The sequence below is a fragment of the Pleurodeles waltl genome, chromosome 1_2 (genome assembly GCF_031143425.1).
Source record: "Pleurodeles waltl isolate 20211129_DDA chromosome 1_2, aPleWal1.hap1.20221129, whole genome shotgun sequence".
Lineage (NCBI taxonomy): Eukaryota > Metazoa > Chordata > Amphibia > Caudata > Salamandridae > Pleurodeles > Pleurodeles waltl.
The window spans coordinates 1,335,296,160-1,335,317,695 of record NC_090437.1 but is presented as its reverse complement, the minus strand read 5'-3'; the positions used below and the strand labels follow the sequence as shown (position 1 = coordinate 1,335,317,695).

Genomic DNA, 21,536 nt, shown 5'->3' with positions numbered 1-21,536 from the left:
GTCCCCTAGCACGATAGATTTAGAGGTCGTTAATAGCGGTTCAATAATGGAGGGCCAGTGTGATAGGATAGAGTTCTTAGGACCAGGGGGATGATAAATCAGAAGGCCCTCAAAGCACATCAGGTTCTAAAGTCGGACCTGAAAGAAGGCGCCTTCACAGGTTTCTGGGCTGACATTTATAGGATCCAAGGAACAGGTGAATTTATTCCTGAAAATCACTGCTAGCCCCCCTCCCCTTTTACTAGGTCTATCGAGCCTGGTGGTTTCATAGCCTATAGGAGTGACTAATACGAAGTCAGGACCGGAATCTTCGATGGCCCAAGTTTCTGTAATGAACAAACAGTCCAGAGCCAAGGAGTCCATGTGTAGCCAATTTCAACACTGTTTGATAAGGGAATGTGCATTAATCAAGCCGCACTTAAGCCGATTCAAATAGTAGGCCCCCGGTCAATAGGACTGGGAGATAGATTTTTCATGGCATTACGATGTGAAACATGCCCAGCTTCCTATGTGCAATCACTGCATTTCCAGCCCCCTAGCTGATCCGGCAAGGCCGGCTCCCCACCCTTACAAGTAAACTGGGAGGCGGGGCTCAACAACAGCTGTCTGGAGTACTGGAGGCGTGGGCCATCCCGGTCTGGCTGTGCAGCATCCCTGGGCGCAGATGGGCTTGCCTTAGGCGCACCTTTGGCATGCCAGCGGCACGCCCACAGCCAGATCGGTTTATGAACCAATGGCCAATCCATGCCCTACAGAGATGATGGATAAAAGGGATAAAAGAGAGAATAAGATTGGTCTCATCAATCAATCAAAACCAATATGTGGTTAAGACTTTTTATAGTTAAGGAGTCATTTCCAAGATACCTAAAAAAAGTACTGCACCAGTACCTACAAAATAAAACAGGAGTTAATTCATGTAAATAAATATGTGTGCACCAAGTGAGAATATGTGCACAAGATTACATACATCTATTAACTCCTGTATAGGTCTTATTGGTAACTAAATGAATCCTCTAAATTGTAGGAATGATTAATAAAGTATACCAGACAGGAGTTAATTTCCTGTAGTGGAAATGACTCCTCTCATATGTACTTACTAGTGAAAGTAGATGCACTGAGGCAGATATTCAAATGATGCAGGAGGAGAAGTTCAATATCACAGTAGGTGGAAGTAGGAAGAAGGTGTTTCAGTCACTCACTGGCTGCCCAATTTGTACTGGAAACGGTTACATACATGACCCAACAGACATGAAGGGTATCAGGACAGGTAGGAAAGCCTTCCCCACTTAAGCTCCCTCAAGGAGCAGTGGGACCGGCTAACCGATAGAAACAGAAGTGTAAGCCTGCACGCTGAAGTGATTGGCAGGGGAGACTTTAGGGAGGTGCGAACAGTGTAGCTGCACCTGGCACCCAGCACTCACTTTGGTGGGGGGCTCTGGGTTTAAAAATAACGTATGGGTTTAAAAGCACATGAACTTCCTTGTGTCTAGCAGTTTCAGGCAACAATAGAAATGTCAAGCCAACTCTGGTGATTAATGTTACTGCTGGTGAAAGCTGGAATTTTTAGTGGCAGTTTTGACTCATCATAAAGTAACAGAGAGGGATAATGTGCCAGCTGCAAAGAACGTGTACCATGCAGATCACAAAACTGGGCATGCGTGAACTATGTGTAGTGCTTTAAAAAAAAATGAAATGCGTGTCGGAAATGGACTATTGAGAGATATGGGGCACTGTTGGAGCATGGTAGTGAGGAAATCAGTGGAGGATGTGGTCATGGTGGGGGCACCACGAGCGCTTAAGCCGGCCCTGGTCTCTGGGTGATAAATCAAAGCAATAGAATGACTGCAACTAGGCCCCTGACAGTGGAAAACTGTGTTAACTACACACACTTCACCCAAAGACCTGATATCTAATTTCTGATAGATACATCTTCCTGTGGATTCCTCACCTTTAGAATTTCCTCAATGCCCCATCATTCCACTGAAACGTTTCTTCATAGCTCTCCATGTCGACGAGGACGTCACAATGCCCCAGCTCCATGTACAACTCCATCTGACATCATCAGAGCCAAAACAAGCCCTCGTTGGCATGCTGACATCAGTTCCCTTTTTTCCACGCCTTCGACGTGTAATGTTTTTTTTGGTGGCTCTTCGTTACAATGTAGACTTTCTTGGATAGTTTTTCACCAACATTGTTGCTGAAAAAACAAAAATTCCTCCAAGGAAGTCGGGATTTAAGCCATGTAGGAAATGTAAAGGTCTGACCCACACGGGGATTGCCTTTGGTATTTTTCGTTCGGATCATAATGTAGATACCTGTTTGTCATGTAAAAAAATGAACTCACAGCCTTTAAAGGACTTGGCAGCGATGCAACTAATACCCATGGCCAAACAAGAAAAAAGAGGTCGTTGGAAGTCTCGGCCCGATCGAATTTGCTGATGCCCCACTTTTCAAAGTCACTGAAGAGAAAACACAAGAAGAAGCGGCATCTTTCCTCTTGATGCTGTTCGTCGGGGATGATTCTCGGAAGTCGGGGTCTCCATAGCAAGAGCGGGTAGAGATATGTGAGGTGTCTCCTTCTCCATCTCCGATGCCCACCCCGAAGTCGCCTGCGTATCCAGGTCTGACTTCCCCTGGATGTCCTGATACGCAGCTTGACGTGGACCCTTTGCCTCTTGCGACACCTACTTCTCCAATACAGGGGCAGAGTTATCCAACATTTCCAGGGATGGATCCCTTGAGTTTTCTAAATGCTATTTATGGCATCTTTGCAAGGGTTGACTCCATCTGGTATGCCTGCGGGCTCCATGTGTCCACTGTCATATTTGCTGGGTGGATTCCCAGTGCCATACTAACAAGGTTGCTTTGTGCCTTTTCTATGCCTCAGGTGTCCTGGCCTCATCGAGCGCTGAGGCAGTTGACTTCGCTGATTGAACAGGGTTCGTCAGGACCAGCGCCAACTAGACCTTCTCCGGCATCAGATGAAGTAGCTGCGATGTTGTATCACTCGACTCCAGCACCCTCTGCTCCTCCAGCTCAGGCTTCTAAATCACCGGTGTTAGAATTGCCGGTGCTGTTACCGAAGTCGCGGGCACTGTTACCGACATCACCGATGATAAAGTCAAAGCAGACATCTAGAAGAGAGGCTCACAGACTTCTAGAGGAGGAACAGTATGCCATGGGTAGAGGCAATCTTGAAGAAGGGGAGATAATTCACCTGGATCCTGATTTTGAGCGGTTGGACACAAGCAACTTGGCTAGACACTTCACCTTAATGGGAGCTGTTATCTCCCAAGGGTATCCCTCTACCTGAAGTCATGCTGTAACACTTTGTTATAAATCAGGCAGCTGAGATGTTGGATTTGCCTCTACCCACGACTGAACCTAAGTCAAATTTGTTAACAAAGGTATTACATTCATTCTATTCTTCTTCTGAACCATTGTTGCCTTTTAATGATGCATTGACGAAGCCAATCCTGAGGATCTGTCAAAAACTCACGACTTCCACTGCTGTGTCTCAACCAATAGCAAGGGGGTATAAGCCCACTCCAGTCAACCCCTTTGTTTTTGACTTCACATCCCACACCTGAGAGTTTGTTTGTGCAAGCCTCGTGTTCTTCTAGGTTGACTCCTGGGTCATTCCCAACTGCCCCTGCTGATAGAGACAGTCAAAAAGAATGGAACAGTCACCAAAGAAGTTGTTCACTTCATGTGGTATGGCTTTAAAATCTACTAATGCAACATGATTGTTAGGTCATTACCTGCCTGCTCTGATGGACTTGGCTAAAGTGGTAGTTCCAAAATTGATGGAAGATGCCCAAGGCCATTTTGTTGAACTCCTGAACGATGGTCAAGCTGATGCATGCCAGGTCATACAGTCAGGTCTGGACACTGCTGACTCACTGGCAAGTGCAATGTGGTCCTCAGTTGCTTCAAGGAGGCATGCTTGATTAAGGGGGGTCTGTTTTTTCTCCTGACGTACAAACAACCTTGATGAGTCAAATTTGTTTGGTGCTAAAGCTGACTTGGCTTTGGAAAGGTTCAAAGAGAGCAAAGCAACAGCAAGATCTTTGGAACTGCAAACACAGCCTGTGGATTATAGACAGCTTTGGAAGTTTCAAAGATCCGAAAGATCCTTTTCCTTTCAAGGAAGGTCGCAGTTTCAGCAACAGCAGCAATCGAAACCACATCTATAGAAGCTACAAATGGTAGATCTATGGACAGCAGTGTGGAGCTGCCCATCAGCATTCCTCCTCCTCTCCCTCTTGCTCCCCAGCCAATGTCTCAGGAAAGCAGCACTAGTTCTGATTCATTTTCTACAACAGTGGAGGTCCATAACATCGGACCTTTGGGTGTTGAGTATTACAGAAAATGGGCATGACCTACCTTTCCAGGAGTTTCCTCCTCCTATTCCTCCCCAACAAAGTTTATGTTCAGAGAAACATCTTCTGTTACTTCAACAAGAGGTCCAAACACTACTCTTAAAAGGCACACTGGTGCTGGTTCCAGAGCAGGAACAGGGGTCAGGGATGTTACCCCCGATATTTCCTGATCCCTAAAAAGGACAGTCGTTTGCCGCCAATCCTAGACCTCATAATTCCGAAATGGTTCCTCAAACAGGAGAAATTCAAAATGTTGACCTTGGCACAGTTGCTTCTTGCACTAGACAAAGAAGACTGGATGGTTTCTATCGATTTGCATCCCCATTCTGCAATCGCCCAGGAAGTATCTCCGTTTCACAGTGGGGCCACAACATTACCAGTTTGTGGTCTTTCGATTTAGTCTTCCTTCCGCATCTCAACTCTTCACAAAGGTGATGGCAGTGGTCGCAGCACATCTCAGAAAGTGGGGAATACCAGAATTCCCTTACCTGGATGATTGGCTGCTCAAAGCCAAGTCTCCACAGTAGGTTTTGCATCACTTGCAGTTGACAGCTCAGTTATTGAACATCCTGGGCTTTTTCCATAAATGTGCCCAAATGTCACCTGGAGCCCTCTCAGCGCACCTTATTAATAGGGGCACTGCTTGACACCACAGTGAATCATGCCTAGGCTCCTCCTCAGAGGATTCAAGACATTCAAGCTATGATTTAAGTGTTTCAGGATGGAGTGATGGCTCCAGTCCAGAAGGTCTTACCCTGCTCAGTCTGATGGCTTCCTGCATTATGTTGGTCATCCATGTACTCTACCACATGAGGGCGATTCAGTGGTTCCTCTACAGACAGTGTTTCAACACAAAGGAGATCTCAGAGAGTCAGTCAGAATCTCCAGAGACACTGCAACCGATCTTCAATGGTGGGATGTGGACAGCAATCTATCACAAGGGAAGCTGTTTTGTCCTCCACCTTCAGTGGCCATGGTGATAACGGATAATGACTTTGGTCTCCAGAGGAGCAGCTGTTGCACATCAATCTGTTAGAATTGCGGCGATATGTCTGGCTCTCAAGTCCTTCCTCCATTCCATTTGCAGTTAGTCAGTACAAGTCTTGATGGACAATACCACTGCAATGTGGTACGTCAACAAACAGGGAGGAATAGGGTCATATTGCCTCTGTAGAGAGGCTCTACGACATGTCTCAAGGGCCTTCAAGCCAAAGAAAAGCAACTCATTCTTTTCTGCATGCATTTGAGCTGATGATGACTTAGCCACTGGAAGACGACTGTCAGGCATACTCTGATTTTCTCACCAGGGAACACTGCATCCTTGCCCCAGGAAAACAGCAATTGGGTGTCTTCAGCATAGGAAATTATTCTTGCTCCCAATGCCTTGGCAAGAAGGGCAAGTGGTGTGAGATAAATATTAAATAAAGTGGGGCTCAGAGCTGATCCCTGGGGACTTCCACCGGCATTTCATGAGACCCAAACGAGAAAGGAGAAGTGCAGACCTCTTGACTACATTCCTTCATGAATTAAGTCAAGCAGTCCTGAGCTTGACCCACAATATCAGTAGGTTGGAGACAGGCTAATGTATGAAAGGGGGCGTTCCCCGTTAGGGGGACCACAACATGGTGCAGTGGAATCTAGGAGATTCCACTGTGCTATTTTTAGTGGCTATTCTTAAGGCCTGCAAGGAGCAGGCGTTAAAAGGGGGCATACATTGTTTTCAAAGAGCCCTTATGTACTCTGCAGGCTTAGCACCAACATTTTGGCGCTACTCCTGGACAGTACATCGATAGCATAAAAAATGTTGACACTACTGCCCCTACCACTTTTCTTAAATTCGGGCCTTATTCGCTTAGTCAGTTGAAAAACGCAAGACCTGTCCCAGTTTACTCTTAGAAATGTGTGGACACCAAAGGTGTCCAATTTTATGTCAGGACCGGAGGCTCCAATTATGCTTGCCCTTTCTTTTACTGAAAATCGCAGCAGCCAATCACAACATTGTAAAATAAATTCTTCATTACCCATGAACACAACAAGATATGCATCACAATGTCCAATCACCATACAGCAACTCCGTATATGTAGCATCAGCTGCTCCGCAGCCAGATAAGTACCTGATACGCCTTATATGTTTTATGCCTTTATGCTGTTAATGTGGCTATTTTGTGCATTATAGAGATGCAATTCTGTGTGCTTTATTTGCTTTTGTACGCATGTTACACTTAGTGCATCTAGTACGCGATCGGCTTTATCAAGCCGACTCGAGTTTGTTACGGGCCTCTTTTGTGGAGCGGGAGCAGACTACGCTTGTGGTGCAGCGTAGTCCCCTTTCTATGTTTACTCCTCACGTCACTTTGCACTACAAGTGCATGTTCTGAAGCTGTGAGGTGAAAAATTGCTCCTGAGATCCGAAGAAGGGGTTAGATAGAGCGTAACTGCCAAGATAAGCTTCTGTACATGTCCGGACCATTAACCTTGGATCTCATGTTCCAAGCTAAGGAATCTGTTTTTCCAGTTGACACTGATATTTTAAGGGGTTGGGTGCAAAAAGCGATATGAAACACCAACTGCGCATATCCTCTGAATGCAGACGATCCATATTAATGAGGATTGACCCAAAACTAAATGACCTGGCTACCTCTGAAGCAGGGCCAGTGGCTGAAGGTTTACTGTTGAGAGCGCCTTTCCTCAAAGAACTCTCAAAATTTGCTCCACATATTCTACCCTTGACAAAGCCCAAATGTCTCTCAAGAAAGTCTTCAAGACGGGCCTTTATGTCAGGTCCAGATGTTATGGAGGGCGCGTTCCAGGCCAAGGCTCATTTGCAAGCCCTCAACAGTCCTTTTACCCTTGAGGGAGAGGAGGCTGATACTGAGAGTCTTCAGAATCCACCTTCTACCCCACACTCTCCAGAAGGGGACGATCCAGATTTCACAGGGGTACATGCCGTGGACAACAAGGAGTGATCGAGGATTCTGGATATTCCGGTAAGAATTATCCCCTTTTCAGAAGTGATGTTGGGGGCAGGGTGGGTTTGTTTCTAGAAAATTGGCAACAACTTACTGGCGATCCTTGGGTACTAGAGATTAGGCTTCAAACTGGAGTTTTTCGATACTCCAAAGCAGACTCATTATCCACACCACATGCATTTTTCTCAAGCAGAGCAGTCTTTTATAGACTTAGAGGTTCAGTCCCTGTTAGTCCAAGGAGCAGTATGCTTTTGTACACTTCACTCTTTTGGATTCATCAGTTCTATCTTTCTGGTAGACAAAAAGGGTGGGGGTCATCGGTTTGTCTTAAACTTCAAGGATTCCAATTGGTGAATCATGTGCAAGCATTTCAAGATGGAGGGAATCCACATGTTGAGCGATATTTCATTGGAATGCGATTGACCTGTCTAACCATCCCCATTTTCTCTCCTCACATGAGATTTTTACAGTTCCGATGGAGGGAGCATTGTCTACAGTTCAAGGCTCTCCCATTCGACCAGTCCTCAGCCCAGTGGTGTTGCACCAAATTGATGAGGCCAGTGGTGGAATCTCTCAGGTGCTGGGGTGTTTGATTGATAATTTACCTTGATGACCTCCTCTTGATGGCGCAGGACCCTCAGACTTTCTGGAGTCCTTTATCATGGACCATTCAGCTCCTGCATGAGCTGGGATTCATCATGAATCTACACTTTTGATTCCTTCACAATTGATGGACTTCCTGGGCTTTCAGATAGATTCGATCCAAGCCTGGTTGATTCTTCATCACAGAAGATTCACAATATCAAGAGGGAATTGAAATCTGCCTTAGCCAGCCAGACTGTATCCTTGAGGCCGATTGCCAGGTTAGTGGGACTTCTGGCATTGTCCATACAAGCCATCTTCCCAGCCCCTCTTCATTATCGTGTCCTTCAGAGATTGAAAATTCAACACTTATGGAAAGGCCTGACTTATTCGGAGCAGATTCCTCTCTCTGACGATGTCAAGATGGAAATTCTTTGGTGGTTGGAACATATGGACGCCTGGAATGGCAGAACCATCTTCCGGAGATAGTGATCAAATCGGATGCCAGCAGTTGGGGCTGGGGCGAGAGATGCGGCTCTCTTTTGACGTGGGGGGGTCGGTGTTTAGAAGCAGAACTGGGTCTCCACATAAACTGCTTGGAGCTTCTAATGGGCTCTTTTGCTATAAAAAGTCTCTCCCCTCAGAAGACAGATTGGTCTATTCTGTTAAGGATAGACAACATATCAGCAGTTCGCTATGTAAACAAGCTGGGGGGGACGAAATCTGAAATTCTGGCAGAGATAGCCGAGGAATTCTGACACTATTGTCTCCGTCAATGCCTTGTCATTACGGCAAAATATCTTCTGGGATCCCTGAATGCAATAGCAGATTGGAACTCCTGGTATCTGAGGGATTCCAGGCACTGGAAACTGGACCTGGTGTTGTTTCATCAGATACTCAGGAAATGGGTTCTATGCGAAATTGATTTATTTGTGTCACACCACAATTTCCAGTTGCCCAAGTTCTTCAGTTGCCATCCGGGCCCTCTGGCTCTGGTGACAGATGCTTTTCTCCGGGACTGGACTCACTTCTAGGGGTATGCATTTCTCCCATTCATGATGATTCCCCAGGTTCGGTCTCACATCAGAAGGCCGAGATTGTTCTCCTGATTCCCTTTTGGAGGGCTCAACCATGGTTCCCAGTAGCCCTGCTGTTAGCTTTCCCTCCTCTGATTCTTCTTCCTCGTCAGAATATTCTACTGAACCCTGATTCTATCGGGGAAACTGCGATTGATGGCCTGGATGGTTTCAGGACGGGATGGAAGTCTGCTGATTTCCTCAGACAATCCTGGCTGCAGACACCCATAAGCATTATGCCTCAGCTTGGAGGAGATGGAGTGGTTGGTGTGATGTGCAAAATCTTGATCCCTTGGGGGTGGACGTTTTCATGATCTTGAATTTTTTGACTGAGCTTGCAGGGTCAGGTTTAGCTTATAGAACTATTAATGTTTTTAAGTCTGCCATTTCTGCTGGACATGTGTCGATTGATGGTAAACCAGTAGATGAACATCCCTTGCTCTGCAAAGTGATGAAAGGGATTTGCATGTCTGTTCCTCATTAACCCAGATATTCTTCCCTGTGGGATGTGAATATAATTTTGAGATTTTTGGATAAATGGCTGGCTAACCGTTATCTCTCTCGAAAACAAATCTATGCAAAGTTTACACTGCTATTATGTCAAATCTCCTGTTAATGAGTGTCAGTCGTTCGATCTTTAGATGTAGCAGGGAGAGTCTATTCCCCAGATGGTGTAATGTTTAATATCACTAGGAGAACTAAAACTAATTGCAGGTTGGTAACATATCCTATGTTTCCTGACAAACCCACAATTGTTTGTTGTGCAATGTTTGAAGGCATATGAGATTGCTACTGAGGAATTGCAACAAGAATCACAGGGTCAACTGATAATTGTCCTACAGAAACCATTCAGACCTGTGTCAGCAGCTACTTTGGACAGATGGATGAGATGGTTGTTGAAGGAGAAGAGCATTGATAGCTCAGCTTTTGGGGGACATTCGGCCAGAGGAGCCATGGCTTCCAAATCTTATCCTTCAGCCTCTCGTCTAGAGGACATTATGAAGGGAGCAGATTGGTCTTCTTAGTCTACTTTTCAGAAATTGTATCATAAACCTATTGTTGATGTAGCGTCTGTGGTGATGATGCAGCTTCAAACAAGCATAATCGGAGCCTCTGGTCCTGATATAGAATAAAAAAAAATCTCGCTCCGCGTGAAGAATTTTACATTCTATTAAGGACACCTGGAGTCTCCTTAGGGTGACGGGTATAAAAAGGGAAGATATAGGCCTGGCAAGAGGTTTAACTTGCCAGGTTGGCATGACAGTTTCAAACCACACAACAGGCTCTGCAATGGCAGGCTTGCAACATGGTTAAGGGGCTACTTAAGTGGGTGGCACAGTCAGTGCTGCAGGCCCACCAGGAGCATTTAGTTTACAGGCCCTGGGCACTTGTAGAGCACTTTACTAGGGACTTATGCGTAAATTAAATATGACAATTGGAGTTAAGCCAGTGTGACCATGATTCAGGGGAGAGAGTACAAGCACTTTAGCACTGGTCAGGAGTGGCAGTGGCAGAGTCCTAAAACCAGCAAATATGAGGTCAGAAAATGGAGGGAGGCAGGCAAAATTGTTTGGGAAGACCAGCCTAAGGCTGTCAGGCGTAACACAAACTTAGAATCCTTCAGACCTCCATCAGTACGATGGAATGGGGTACCTAGCAGGTATGATCATTCCTCCAGGCCCCTTCATGGACGTCTATAGTATTCTCCTCCACACATTTCCCAGCTGCCCAGAGTACCTTAAGCTTTGCATTATGTGTCATTTGCAGGCTGTGTCTTGTGTGCACCAACCTGAGTTAAATGATTTTGTCCACGGCCCTCTGTGTCACAGGTGGGCCTCTATGGCTCACTGAGCTAGAGGATTGCAAGTCTGTGTTGCCAGTGTTGTGTGCAGGGTCCAAGCAGGGCGGAGATGTCTGGCCCGGGCCAGAGGATTGCCACAGAATGTCCACCACCTTTACCCTTGCTTCCGCTACCCTCCTCCATCTTGGGGCAACCCCGTGGCCTCCCAGTGCAGCGCCTCTGAGGGCGGCACCTTTCCAGCGACCCACCTTGCGTCTCCTGTGCCAGTGGTATGGGGACATTTCGTTTACAGCCATTCCCATGCACCCGAGGGTGGAGCGAAAACAGCAATTTGCCATTCTCCATGACCCCCAATTTGGCCTGGTATATTAGGGCGTATCCAAGGTCCAGCGAACAAAGCTGTTTTTTAATCCTGGTGTAGTTTGAGTGCTGGCGCTGGCCTCCAGTGGAGTAGGTAGGAGTAACAAAGGCCCCCGCAGCCCCGCGGTGCAGGGTGGGGGGGGAGGAGGTGTCCCGACCTCCAGGGGCTTCCTCAGCACAGTACACTGTGCATGGGCAGCAGGCCCCTGATTGGACACAGGTACTTTGCAGGGGGGGGGGCTTAAGTTTTGTTACGCTAGTGGGCAACCCCCACCAATTTCCACATTGGTGCAACTTGAGCACCCTTCTCCATCCTCTGCCCTAAGCAGAATCAGTGCCACTCCTTTTGCAGGCCCCTCAGTTTCTGCAGCTGCTGGCCTGACGGGCACAATTTGGTGAGTGTCAACTTGTTGCTGTCCACTCTGTCTGCCAGCTGTCTGTGGTCTGCCCTCGACAGTTTAACATCCAATGCCACCAAGTTTGTTTCTGCCTCAAGGGACATCTTGGCCTCTTGGATGGCATGGAGGATGGAGTCAATCTTACTGGTGTGTGTATCCATTGTGGACTCCATGTGACTGAGCACTGCATCCCACTGCTGCAAAAACAAATGAAAGAGTCTATTTGCAGAAATCAGAAACATTGCCCTCTAATTTAAAAGCACAAAATATAAACATTAAGATTAGACACCATTTTACATGGTGCATTTTTAAGGATCCCTGCAGGCCTAACGTTTAAGCATCAAAGATTTCGCTATAATCAGAGTTCACATTTTTTTTAAGTGAGTCAGTTCCCTTCCTAACCCTACTTCATAGGTTACTCCCCTTTGTAGGCATAGAATGAGGCTAAGTTATGGCTCTGCAGGTACAAATGTCATGAGGTGCTTGGCACAGATGACCTTGTTACACCAAAGCCTGGAGCCATGGTGCTCTGCTGTCTGGAATGTTTTGTAATCCTGATTTCTGTGAGGGAGATGGCTGTGTACATTATTACATACTTTCTAAACTGTTTAAGAAAAATAATGCTTGTGGTCATAGTATCATGAGAGAAAAACACCCTTCGAATTAGCCTACGCTTGAGTCTTAAAGGCTACAGTTCCTATGTACAGTTCAATTAATATGTGAAGTAAAACCGTGCTACACACACAATAGATGTAATGCACATTATTACACAATAATGAAAGCAAGTGCATCAGCTATACAAATGAACAATGGCATAGAGGGCCCAAGGCATTGATAAGGAAATGAAAAAGCGCATAGGGTAGTGGTGATCCTAAAACATAGACAGCATAAAATAAATGGCATGGGAGATATGGATATTTGTCATAAATCATCTTATATCCGAAGTGAAATGGGATGTGAAAAGCCTCAGACCCCAGGGCTACACATCCCCTGAAGCTGTTCCTGTCTGAAGGAAAGACGTGAGTTTCTGTGTATGTGATGGAGGCAAGAGATACCCACTAAAGGGCCCACGAATGAGAGATGGGCCTGGGTGCCATATTAGCAGAACCAAGGCCCAGATTTTCAAAAAAGTGGCGCGGGCGGTGCTGCTACCATTTTGCAGCGGTGCAACACAGGAATGTGCCATGATCACAAAAATATGGCGAACCCCTGTGTTTCCCCCTGCGCCTGAGCTAAATGTATCTGCCAGCATCAACGCAGGCATCCTTGCACCATAGTGCAAGGGTGTCTGCATTCAGAGGATTGATTGCTTATGTGCAGGAAGGTGTCCCTTCCTGCATATAAACAATCTACAATGGTGTGTAGGCACCAAACCTTCCTGCACATAAACAATCATTCATGGCATTTTGCTCTTTCTATGTGTGCTGCAATATGCATCACATATAGAAAAAGCAAAAACAAAGTGTAATAAAAGTATACCTCCTCTTTGCGCCAGGCTAACGCCACCCCTGGGGTTACATTAGTTTTTGGCGCAGCCCCATATTTATGCCTTCTTGGAAATCTGAGGCAGTGTCAAAAGCAATTGGTGTTGTGGTGGAACGCCCACAGATACAACCATTGCACACCCCTCTGGTGCAGAAAAAGGGGCCCATATTTACAAGGAGGCGTTAAGCCAAAAAAAGTGGCCTAACGCCTCCTTGTAAATATGGGGCAGTAAATAGCACCAATGGAGCATCACTAAAAGTGACACTACGGTGGCGCTAGAGCCTTGTCAATCTGTCCCTAAGAAGGGCGATGGCAAGAAAGATATGTAAAGTGGTGGGCAGTTGGAGGTTCCTCAAAGGCTGCAACTCCATGCTGGAGACATGCTTTCATGATAGTGCAGATCATTGTTTAGGCAGTAAATTGTTTCCTCACTGCTAGAAATAAGGGTGTAGACTGCACTGGGAAGGGAGATGAATATTGAATTAGCTGTCCCCCGTGAGATTGGGGCCTAGGTTTATGGACTGAGCCTGTATCCTCTGTATCCTCTACAAAGGCTGGGAGGGCATTCCTTAAAATGCGCTTTAAGCTATTTTGCAAACAAAGTTTTGAGCTACAGTGCAAAGTACACACAGAAACAGCTGCCTGTGATTGTGTTCCTCTCTTTGCCCACCCTAGGAGCCTCCAGAGTGGAGCTTTCAGTGTATGATATCCAAGACTTGGGGTAAGTGCTAGAGAATCAGACTTGTAGAGCATCCTGAGAGTTAATGATGTCAAGCTGTCTACAGGTCACTGTGTTCTTGTTTGTTGTGTTATTAAAACGTTGAAAACGTTACAACGTCTGATACTTTATACCACTACCACAACATGCCTGTGGCAGAACCCGGTGTGTGAATATTTGCGACATGATAGGACTCTAACACACAATCAGTTTGGCTGCAGTGGTTTGTAATCATTAGAAATTTTGGGTTTGATAGTTTCAAGGTCTGTTTCCCATTTCATTTCCAGAGGTTTGATCTACCAACTTGTAGGACGTGAGCTTTTGTTCGTTGTTGCATGGCCAGGTTTATGACAATACACAGGAGAACAGACAGATGTACAGGACACAATACATTTCTGTTCACTCCCACAAATAGATAATAGGACAGGTACCTTCAAAGCATCCTTGTTTGCAAAGTAGATGGTCCCTCCAAGGTACATAGGTAGCCAGATGTCGAAGAATTGTGCAGCCAAATGGCTCAGTGGCAAGTAACTGACGTGGATCTCCCTTTCTCGCAAGCCAGAATATCTGCTAAACATTTTCGACAACCATGTGATCTACAGGTGCAAAGAAAGTGAGAGTGACAAACTGAGTAGCTAAAGGTGGTGTAGGATCAAAAGTATCATTCAGCTGGAAGCAGTTGCTTGGAATGGTGAAGATCTCCTTCTCCATGTCTCTGTTATCTCTCTACCTCTCCCTCTTCTCTTTCTCTCTGTTGCTATTACACCCTGAACTCATAGAACCAAACAGAAAGGAGACAAAGACACAGAAAACATAACTGGAAGAAAGGAAAGGAATATAATTAGCAAGAGGTAGACATAATCCATGTTTGGACAGGATTGTGCTCTGTATGGTGTAGAGGTGCCTCCCCCTGCCATCAGTGATCCACTGATTGTACCTGGTATCACAACTTTGGATTTTTGACCCTGATGCCACGCTACTTTAGGCCTGTCCCTGCACACCATGCAAGCCCTCCTTGGGTGACAATGGACTTCTGCCCTGTCTTGGGTTGAGCCTATAAAGCGGTGGCAGCAGTGTACAGTGTTATGAGAATCCATAACCAGACCTTTTTATGTGTGTCACTGGAGTGGAGACCCAGTGGCCCACACATGCAAAGCCCCACTTCTCTGTGCTTACCCAGTCCCTTGCACTAACATGCTGTGTGTGTTTTATGCATGTTTATGTATGCAGTCTTAGTGGTACATGCATGGTGTATGAGTGTACTAGGGTAGTGGGATCCATTTTGGATACTCTGCTCTGGCTTTGCAGAAGATGGAGGTGAGAGTTGTGCTCCCAGAGAGTGGATGTGTATGACACACATACCCAGAGCTGGAGGGAGGAGACCTAGACGCTGAGTTGAAGGGTGTGGAGTCAGAGCTCATGTAGATATTCAGTGAAGTGTTTTGCTTAGCAAGGAGCTACTGATTAGCCTTCCTGTACACTGCCGTTTGGTGGATGCTGAGGGTGAGGAGTAGAACATTTGTGCACAATGAGTAAACCATTAGGCGAGGCCTGCTCTTTTGTCTTTCCCTCATTTCTCATTCTTAAGGGCTGTCAACAGTGAGGTGCAAAAACCTCACACATCTTTGTGCTGCTGTTGTGAGTGCTCCAGGTTGTGGGCTACCTTGCTCAGAGACACACCACTGAACACAAAGGCTGTCTCTGGAACACAGCGTAGGAAGGACTCCTATGAAGATCTACTGTAAACCAGTTCTACAGTTCTACAGTTTCAAACAGCAGATACCCATCTCCTGTCTGGCATTTGTGTATAAAGGTGGGAGCTCACTACCCACTTGTTCTTCCAGTTCTAGGTCCTCTGTGGCCAGGAAAGGAGTGCTTTGTAGAGTACTTATAGGACTGCAACCAAGGCAGGTGTCTGCCTCACAGCCAGACTCACAAAGGAGAGGGGACATCAATTGAGGTGTGGATCTCTTGTTGCATGAGCTATATACCTGTACTGAAGCACCTAGAATCCTACCTGCCCACTGAAAGATAGCAGGAGCCTGCCCACCCTGCAGAAAGAAAGACCTTCCAGGAAAAAATTATGTGCAGATCCTCCCTGGTGTCTGGGAGCCACCAAGAACAGAGGACTGCTGGAGAACAATCTTTTGGATCCAAGCATCTGAAGGCAGGCCTTCAGTCTCTCCATGTTGATTCTTGGTAGAAAAAGCTAATTTGCGACTGCAACTGCAGAGGCCTAATTGGGCTATGACTGTATGTTGGGATTGGCTGTACTTGCATTGGTGAGACCACCCAGTTCGGAGGCTTCAACTGCTGATGGTGGAACCAGACCATGTGGGGCTAAAGCAACTGAAGTCATGACCATCCTCAGGAGGCTGCATCTACTAATGTGTCCCCAAGGTCAATCAGGGCTATTTTGAGGACCTGCCAGCCCAGGCATGTGCCCAGTGCCGAGCCTTGATACATGAGACACTTACTATCAGTTTGACGGGGTCCACGCTTCACCATAACTGCCATATCCTGCTGCCAAAGATATCCAGAGAGTGCACTACTGTGGACGGTCCCAGTGGCTAAGGATGGAAAGCCAGCCAGCAAGCTTACGGACACTCAAAGTGTGGCGGCATGCTCAAGGGTTAGGGCAGGCAAGGCCAACCTGGAGGACTGAATCCACTTGAGAAGTGGTAAAAGTGCAAACTGATGCTGAGTGCTTATATGTTTTTGAGATAGGTCTGCAATGAACTATATGAGGTATTCCCCATAGAGAGGGGTACCCCCCACAACTGGGGAGAGAGCTCGGATGGGGGAGCAGTAAGGGGAGCCTGAGATGGCACAGTGCTGACTAAAATAGTACCCAGAGGCACCAAATGAATTTCTGTGATTAGTAGTCTGTAGTGTTTCTTTCCAGTATGTAATAAAATACTTTATTTCCCATAAAGATAAGCACTGGGCTGGACATTCTATTATTGCATTGTTGATTGATTATGAAGCTCTGAACTTGAGTACCCAAATACTACCTCGCTGAGAAGCCTGTTTTCGCTCGCCCAATGTTACCACTTAGAGTTAAGAGTGGAAAGGGGTGTGCTTGGCCCAATTTGGAGAGCCGCAGTATATGGACCCAGAACATCAGAGGTAAATGAGTCCCTTGCAGTCAAACAAGTATTTAAGCAGCCTTGTGTTACTCTACAACCTTTGCATCTCTCTAACACTGTTATGCAAAACTCTTATCAGCACTTTGACCCTCACTTGATTCAGAACTCAAATGAGATTCCACCATGTATCTGCATTCCCATCCCATTCACAAGGCACTCATCACCCTGTTGAGTTTTGGCAACGCAGGGCAATCCTTCACAAGGTAGCTGTACTCTCAACCAGCCACTGTACAAGGACAGAAACATGTAACAGATTAACTAAAGCAGTTTATCTCCATTGACCTTCCTTGTAGTGATGTTCACTCACATTTCAACAAATCACAGACTCCGGAGTATATTGACAAGTGTAGGAGACATTTGGTTATATGTTGTAATCTGTCTGGTTTAGTAGGTTGATCGGGCATGGTCAACAAGTCGGTGTGAGTTAAAAGAGTAACAGAAATTTTTCAACTGAGATTTGGCGAGTCCTATGTGCACCTGGACAGACCTATTGACCAGTTGAGAGTGAAATTTGCGGGTCAAATTTTGCTTGCAAATGTGGGGGACCGAGAAAGAGGAATAGCTACATGAGGGAAAGGGCCATTAGTGAAAATCTGTGAGGTCTCTGAAGCGATTGTGTCCCTTCCTGTAGTAAACCAGCAGGTTTGTTTTAGTTATTGTTTTTTTGGTTAAAGTGCTCACAATAATTTGTATTAGCTGTATGAATTGAAGTTTAGGAAGACAAGCCGCAGGACTTTGTCAGCTGCAGTGTGTGAGTGTGACGTCAGAGTGTGCCGCGCTGGGTAGGTTGGTTGGTGAGAAGAGTCGCGAGCGGATTGGGAGCCGTCAGTAAAGAGGCAAGTGGTTGAGTAAGCGGGTGAAGGGAATCTTGGGAGTAACGGTCATTTCATTATTGAATTGAAATAAATACAATAGAGAAAATTACGTATTGTAAGGCATTCAGAAGTGCTATGAAGGGTGATTCTTACATTAAGGCGTCAGTAGGTGAGACAACCCCACCGGAAAATTCTCTGGCTTATATTGTGATGGAGGAGTGAGGTGTTGCACCGTGTCTTTGGTTAAAGCAATGGTGTACGCTAACAAAGAAGCTAGGGGCTTTAGCGTTTCCAGAGCATGGAACATTTAATTTGAGGATTTTGGATGAATTGCGAATGGCATTATATGAGATGAAGCCATTACCGAGACCAGCACAGTTTGAGGCTTTAGCGGTTTGGGAGCTGGTGGCCAGACAACAACAAGAGATGAAATTCAAGAGGAGAATGAAGAGAGTGGAGAAATCCTTAGCTGAAACTAGGTGGGATTGGGAACAGAAAAGGTGGAGAACAGAGACGTTACAGGAAATTAAGTTGTTTCCTGCAGTCACAGAGGAAGATGAGACAGAGAAAGAAGATAATTCTAAAGAGAGTGAAAGTGCACAGACAAAGAAAAAGAAAAGTCTTATGTAGACAATGAGGATTCTGATGTTGAGGACCTTATTACACAGTTGCTGAGAGATCGACCTCCACCCTTTGGGACTTATTCAGGGAGTCCAAGTACTGGTGCCGCTACAACTGCTCCAGCACAAGTATTGGGAACAGACGGACCAGTGCAGACAGATAGTGGACAAATGCCAGGGGTAGTACAGAGTAACCTAATGTAGGGACTACTATTGTGGTCCAAGCGCAGATGCATCCACCATCGATATAAAGAATTTACTCAGATGTGCCAATCCTTGAGACGATTTCGAACTTAGGGGTGCCATCGGAGCAAGTGCCCCCGAGGTCAATGATAGTTCAGACAGCGCTAACTCCAATGTTATAGCCTTCGTCACAGCCACAGGGTTTTCCGAAGTTTACACCGATAACAGGAACACAGTCAGACGTTACACCAGTCATGAACCAGGCGATGGGGGTAACTTTTCCACAAAGTGCAAGTGTCAGAGCAGATGCAATATCACTACTGATTACTGTTGGTCCAGCAGTGCCTTTATTTGTGCAAAAGAAAGCGAGTGTAGGAAATCAGACTGAAATGTCACAGAGTCTTGTGAGGAGGGGAGTGGGTGATCCTGAGCAGATGATGTCGTCTGTGGGTCAGACTTTTAATGGATCTAGACCGTTGATAGATCTTAGTCCACTTGTAGCACTTCCAGATGCAATAAATGGCCTGAATGCGAGTCAAATTTTGAAACTTTTGACACCACAAACTCCAGGTGCAGCGATGCAGCAGGTACCAGTGCCAAATGCAAGTAACACCTCATTACAGGGATTATCAGCACAGCAATTGAGTGAATGGTTAGACAGTCTAAATACACCTCAAAATTCATCCAAGTGTGAGGAGCAGATAAATCGTGTGAGGTTAATTACAGAAGCAACAGAGCTAGTTGAGGGAACGATGGGAGTGAACAGGTTAGAATCTTACACAGAAGGAGAGCTGAGGTATTTGTGCCCCAGAATTAAAAGAGAAGTGAGTAAAATACATCAGAAATTGGCAGAGCTGGCAGAGAAACATGATATTGAGATTGAGAAAACAAAGCATTTGAAACGCAGGTAGAGGTTAGATTTTGAGGTGAAGGATTTTGAACACATGAGATCAGCAGGAATGAAGGCTCACTTGAAAAAATTGCTGCAGAGTGCTCAGATCTGGGGAGCATTAGAGAAGTGGGATAGTAGATGGGCAAAGAAGAAGGATAAGCGAAAACGAGATTCACAAGATGGGTCTGAAGATGTTCAGAAAGAAAAGGAATCAGTGAAGATGCTTCCAATGAGAGAAATTCCAGGAGGGCAGTATGTCCTTGTCCCGTGGCACAGGAGTGATATACTGTCATTCACAAATTATTACCCAAAACTGAGAGAGAAACTGGTTGAGTGGTATCAGCAGAAAGATAGATTTGTGAAACTTTTTAAATGTTTGTGGGAAGACTTAAACACATTGTTGGAGATAGTGGTTCCAGCTGATTTGTGGGTCGAATGTAAGAGAGCAGTGGATTGGCCAACAAGTGAACCGGAAAGGGATAGAGTAAGGGGTGCACCTTCACCTGAGGTGATGAAACATTACTATAAGGTGATTGAGTTCCTGAAGACAAGAATTTCTCCTAAAAATATTGACTGGCAGAGAATTGACAAAACAGTACAAGAGTCTAAAGAGTCAATACATACCTACTATGAAAGACTGTTGAAGGCGTTCAAGGAGTACAATGGTAAGGAAGCAATTGAGCCGAAAGACATGTTGCATTTTGTGTTCAGGTTTGTTGAAGGTTTGAGACCAGACGTAGGTCAGATGATTAAGAGTCATTTGATTTTCTGGCAGACAAAGTCTATTGATGAGGTATTGCAGTATGCAAAATACTGTAGTGATTAGATTGAACTGAAGCAGAAAAAGCTGAAAGAGAAAGCAATGGTGATGCAAATAAATGCAGCTCAAACAGGAGTGCAAGGAGCCTTAGTACCACCTATGCCGCCGCAGCAGAGAACTATCATGTTCCAGCCTCAAATGCGAGGTAGAGGTCGTGGAATGGACATGATGCGTGGTCCGGATTTGGGTACTGTGGTGGTACAGAATGACGTGCAGGGGATGAAAAAGATGTTGCTGTGTCATTTGTGCGGAAACGTGGGACACTGGAAGCGGGAGTGTCCGTTGATGGCGCAGGATGTGCCGTTGAGCAAGGTGGTGATGTACATTTCAAACTGTGAAAGTCCCAAGAATGAAAGGATTTCTTCCTAATGTTCAGAATCGAGTTCAGAATTTGCAACCCATGCAGCAAGTGCAAGTGCAAGTGCACATGTAACACAGTTGCAACCAATACAGCAGCAGGTTCCCATGGTACCTAGACAGCGAATGCAGATACCTCAAGCCCCGATGGAGCAGCAACATGTGATACTGACTCAGCAGGTCACAGGTCAGAGACAGGACAGAAGTAATGACACAGTACACCAATTTCCATTTTACAGTGAGGATGACATAAACAAAGAATGGATGAGTGACAGTTCTGATGAAGGACCATGTATGCTTGCGGCATCCCTAGAAGTAGATTAGAGAGGACCTTTTGTGAAGGGAAAGGTGATGGGTTACAAGGTCTCATTTTTGGTGGACACCGGAGCTTCAAGCTCTACAGTAAGAAGTGTGGAAGTCCCGAATTTACCTCTTTCAGGTAGAACAGTTCAAGTTGTGGGAGTGGAGAATAGACAGTTGACAAATCCAATCACAGATCCAGTGCAGGTTGAGATTGGTAATTGCCAGAGACTACATAGGTTTGTAGTGTGTGACTTGAGCCCAGTGTCTCTACTGGGAAGAGACTTACTGTGTAAGACAAAGGGTCCCATTAACTGTTCAGACACTGGAATCGAAGTACAAACTAATAGTGATGATGAAGAAGAACAGGTGACTGAAACGGTGATCAACAATGCTACTGAAGAATACCCATTGATTGAGTTTTTCCCAATGATTACTGTGAGAGAAGTGCATGCGGATTTACAGGGAACAGTGAAGGAAAATGTCTGGGACCTGACAGGTAAGGAAGTGGGTTTGATTAAAGGAGGGGAACCATTTAAGATCACTTTGACGCCGAATGCAGTATTTCTGCAACTTCCACAGTATAACATGCCACAAGATGTTTTGATGAAGGTGGCACAAATAATTGG

General features: G+C 45.7%; 1 protein-coding gene across 2 annotated transcripts in view; it reads right to left on the bottom strand.

Annotated features, from left to right (window-relative positions):
• The window catches only part of LOC138251872 (long-chain-fatty-acid--CoA ligase ACSBG2-like), a 327,149-nt gene that overhangs the window by 130,074 nt on the left and 175,539 nt on the right, over positions 1–21,536 (bottom strand). The window contains exon 7 of one of the 2 annotated variants that reach the window (XM_069205686.1): positions 14,203–14,367. The exons of the other annotated variant lie outside the window; for it this stretch is intronic. Within the exon in view, the coding sequence (XP_069061787.1) occupies positions 14,203–14,367 (165 nt within the window). The remainder of the gene's footprint in view (positions 1–14,202; positions 14,368–21,536) is intronic. 2 annotated transcript variants of the gene reach the window in all.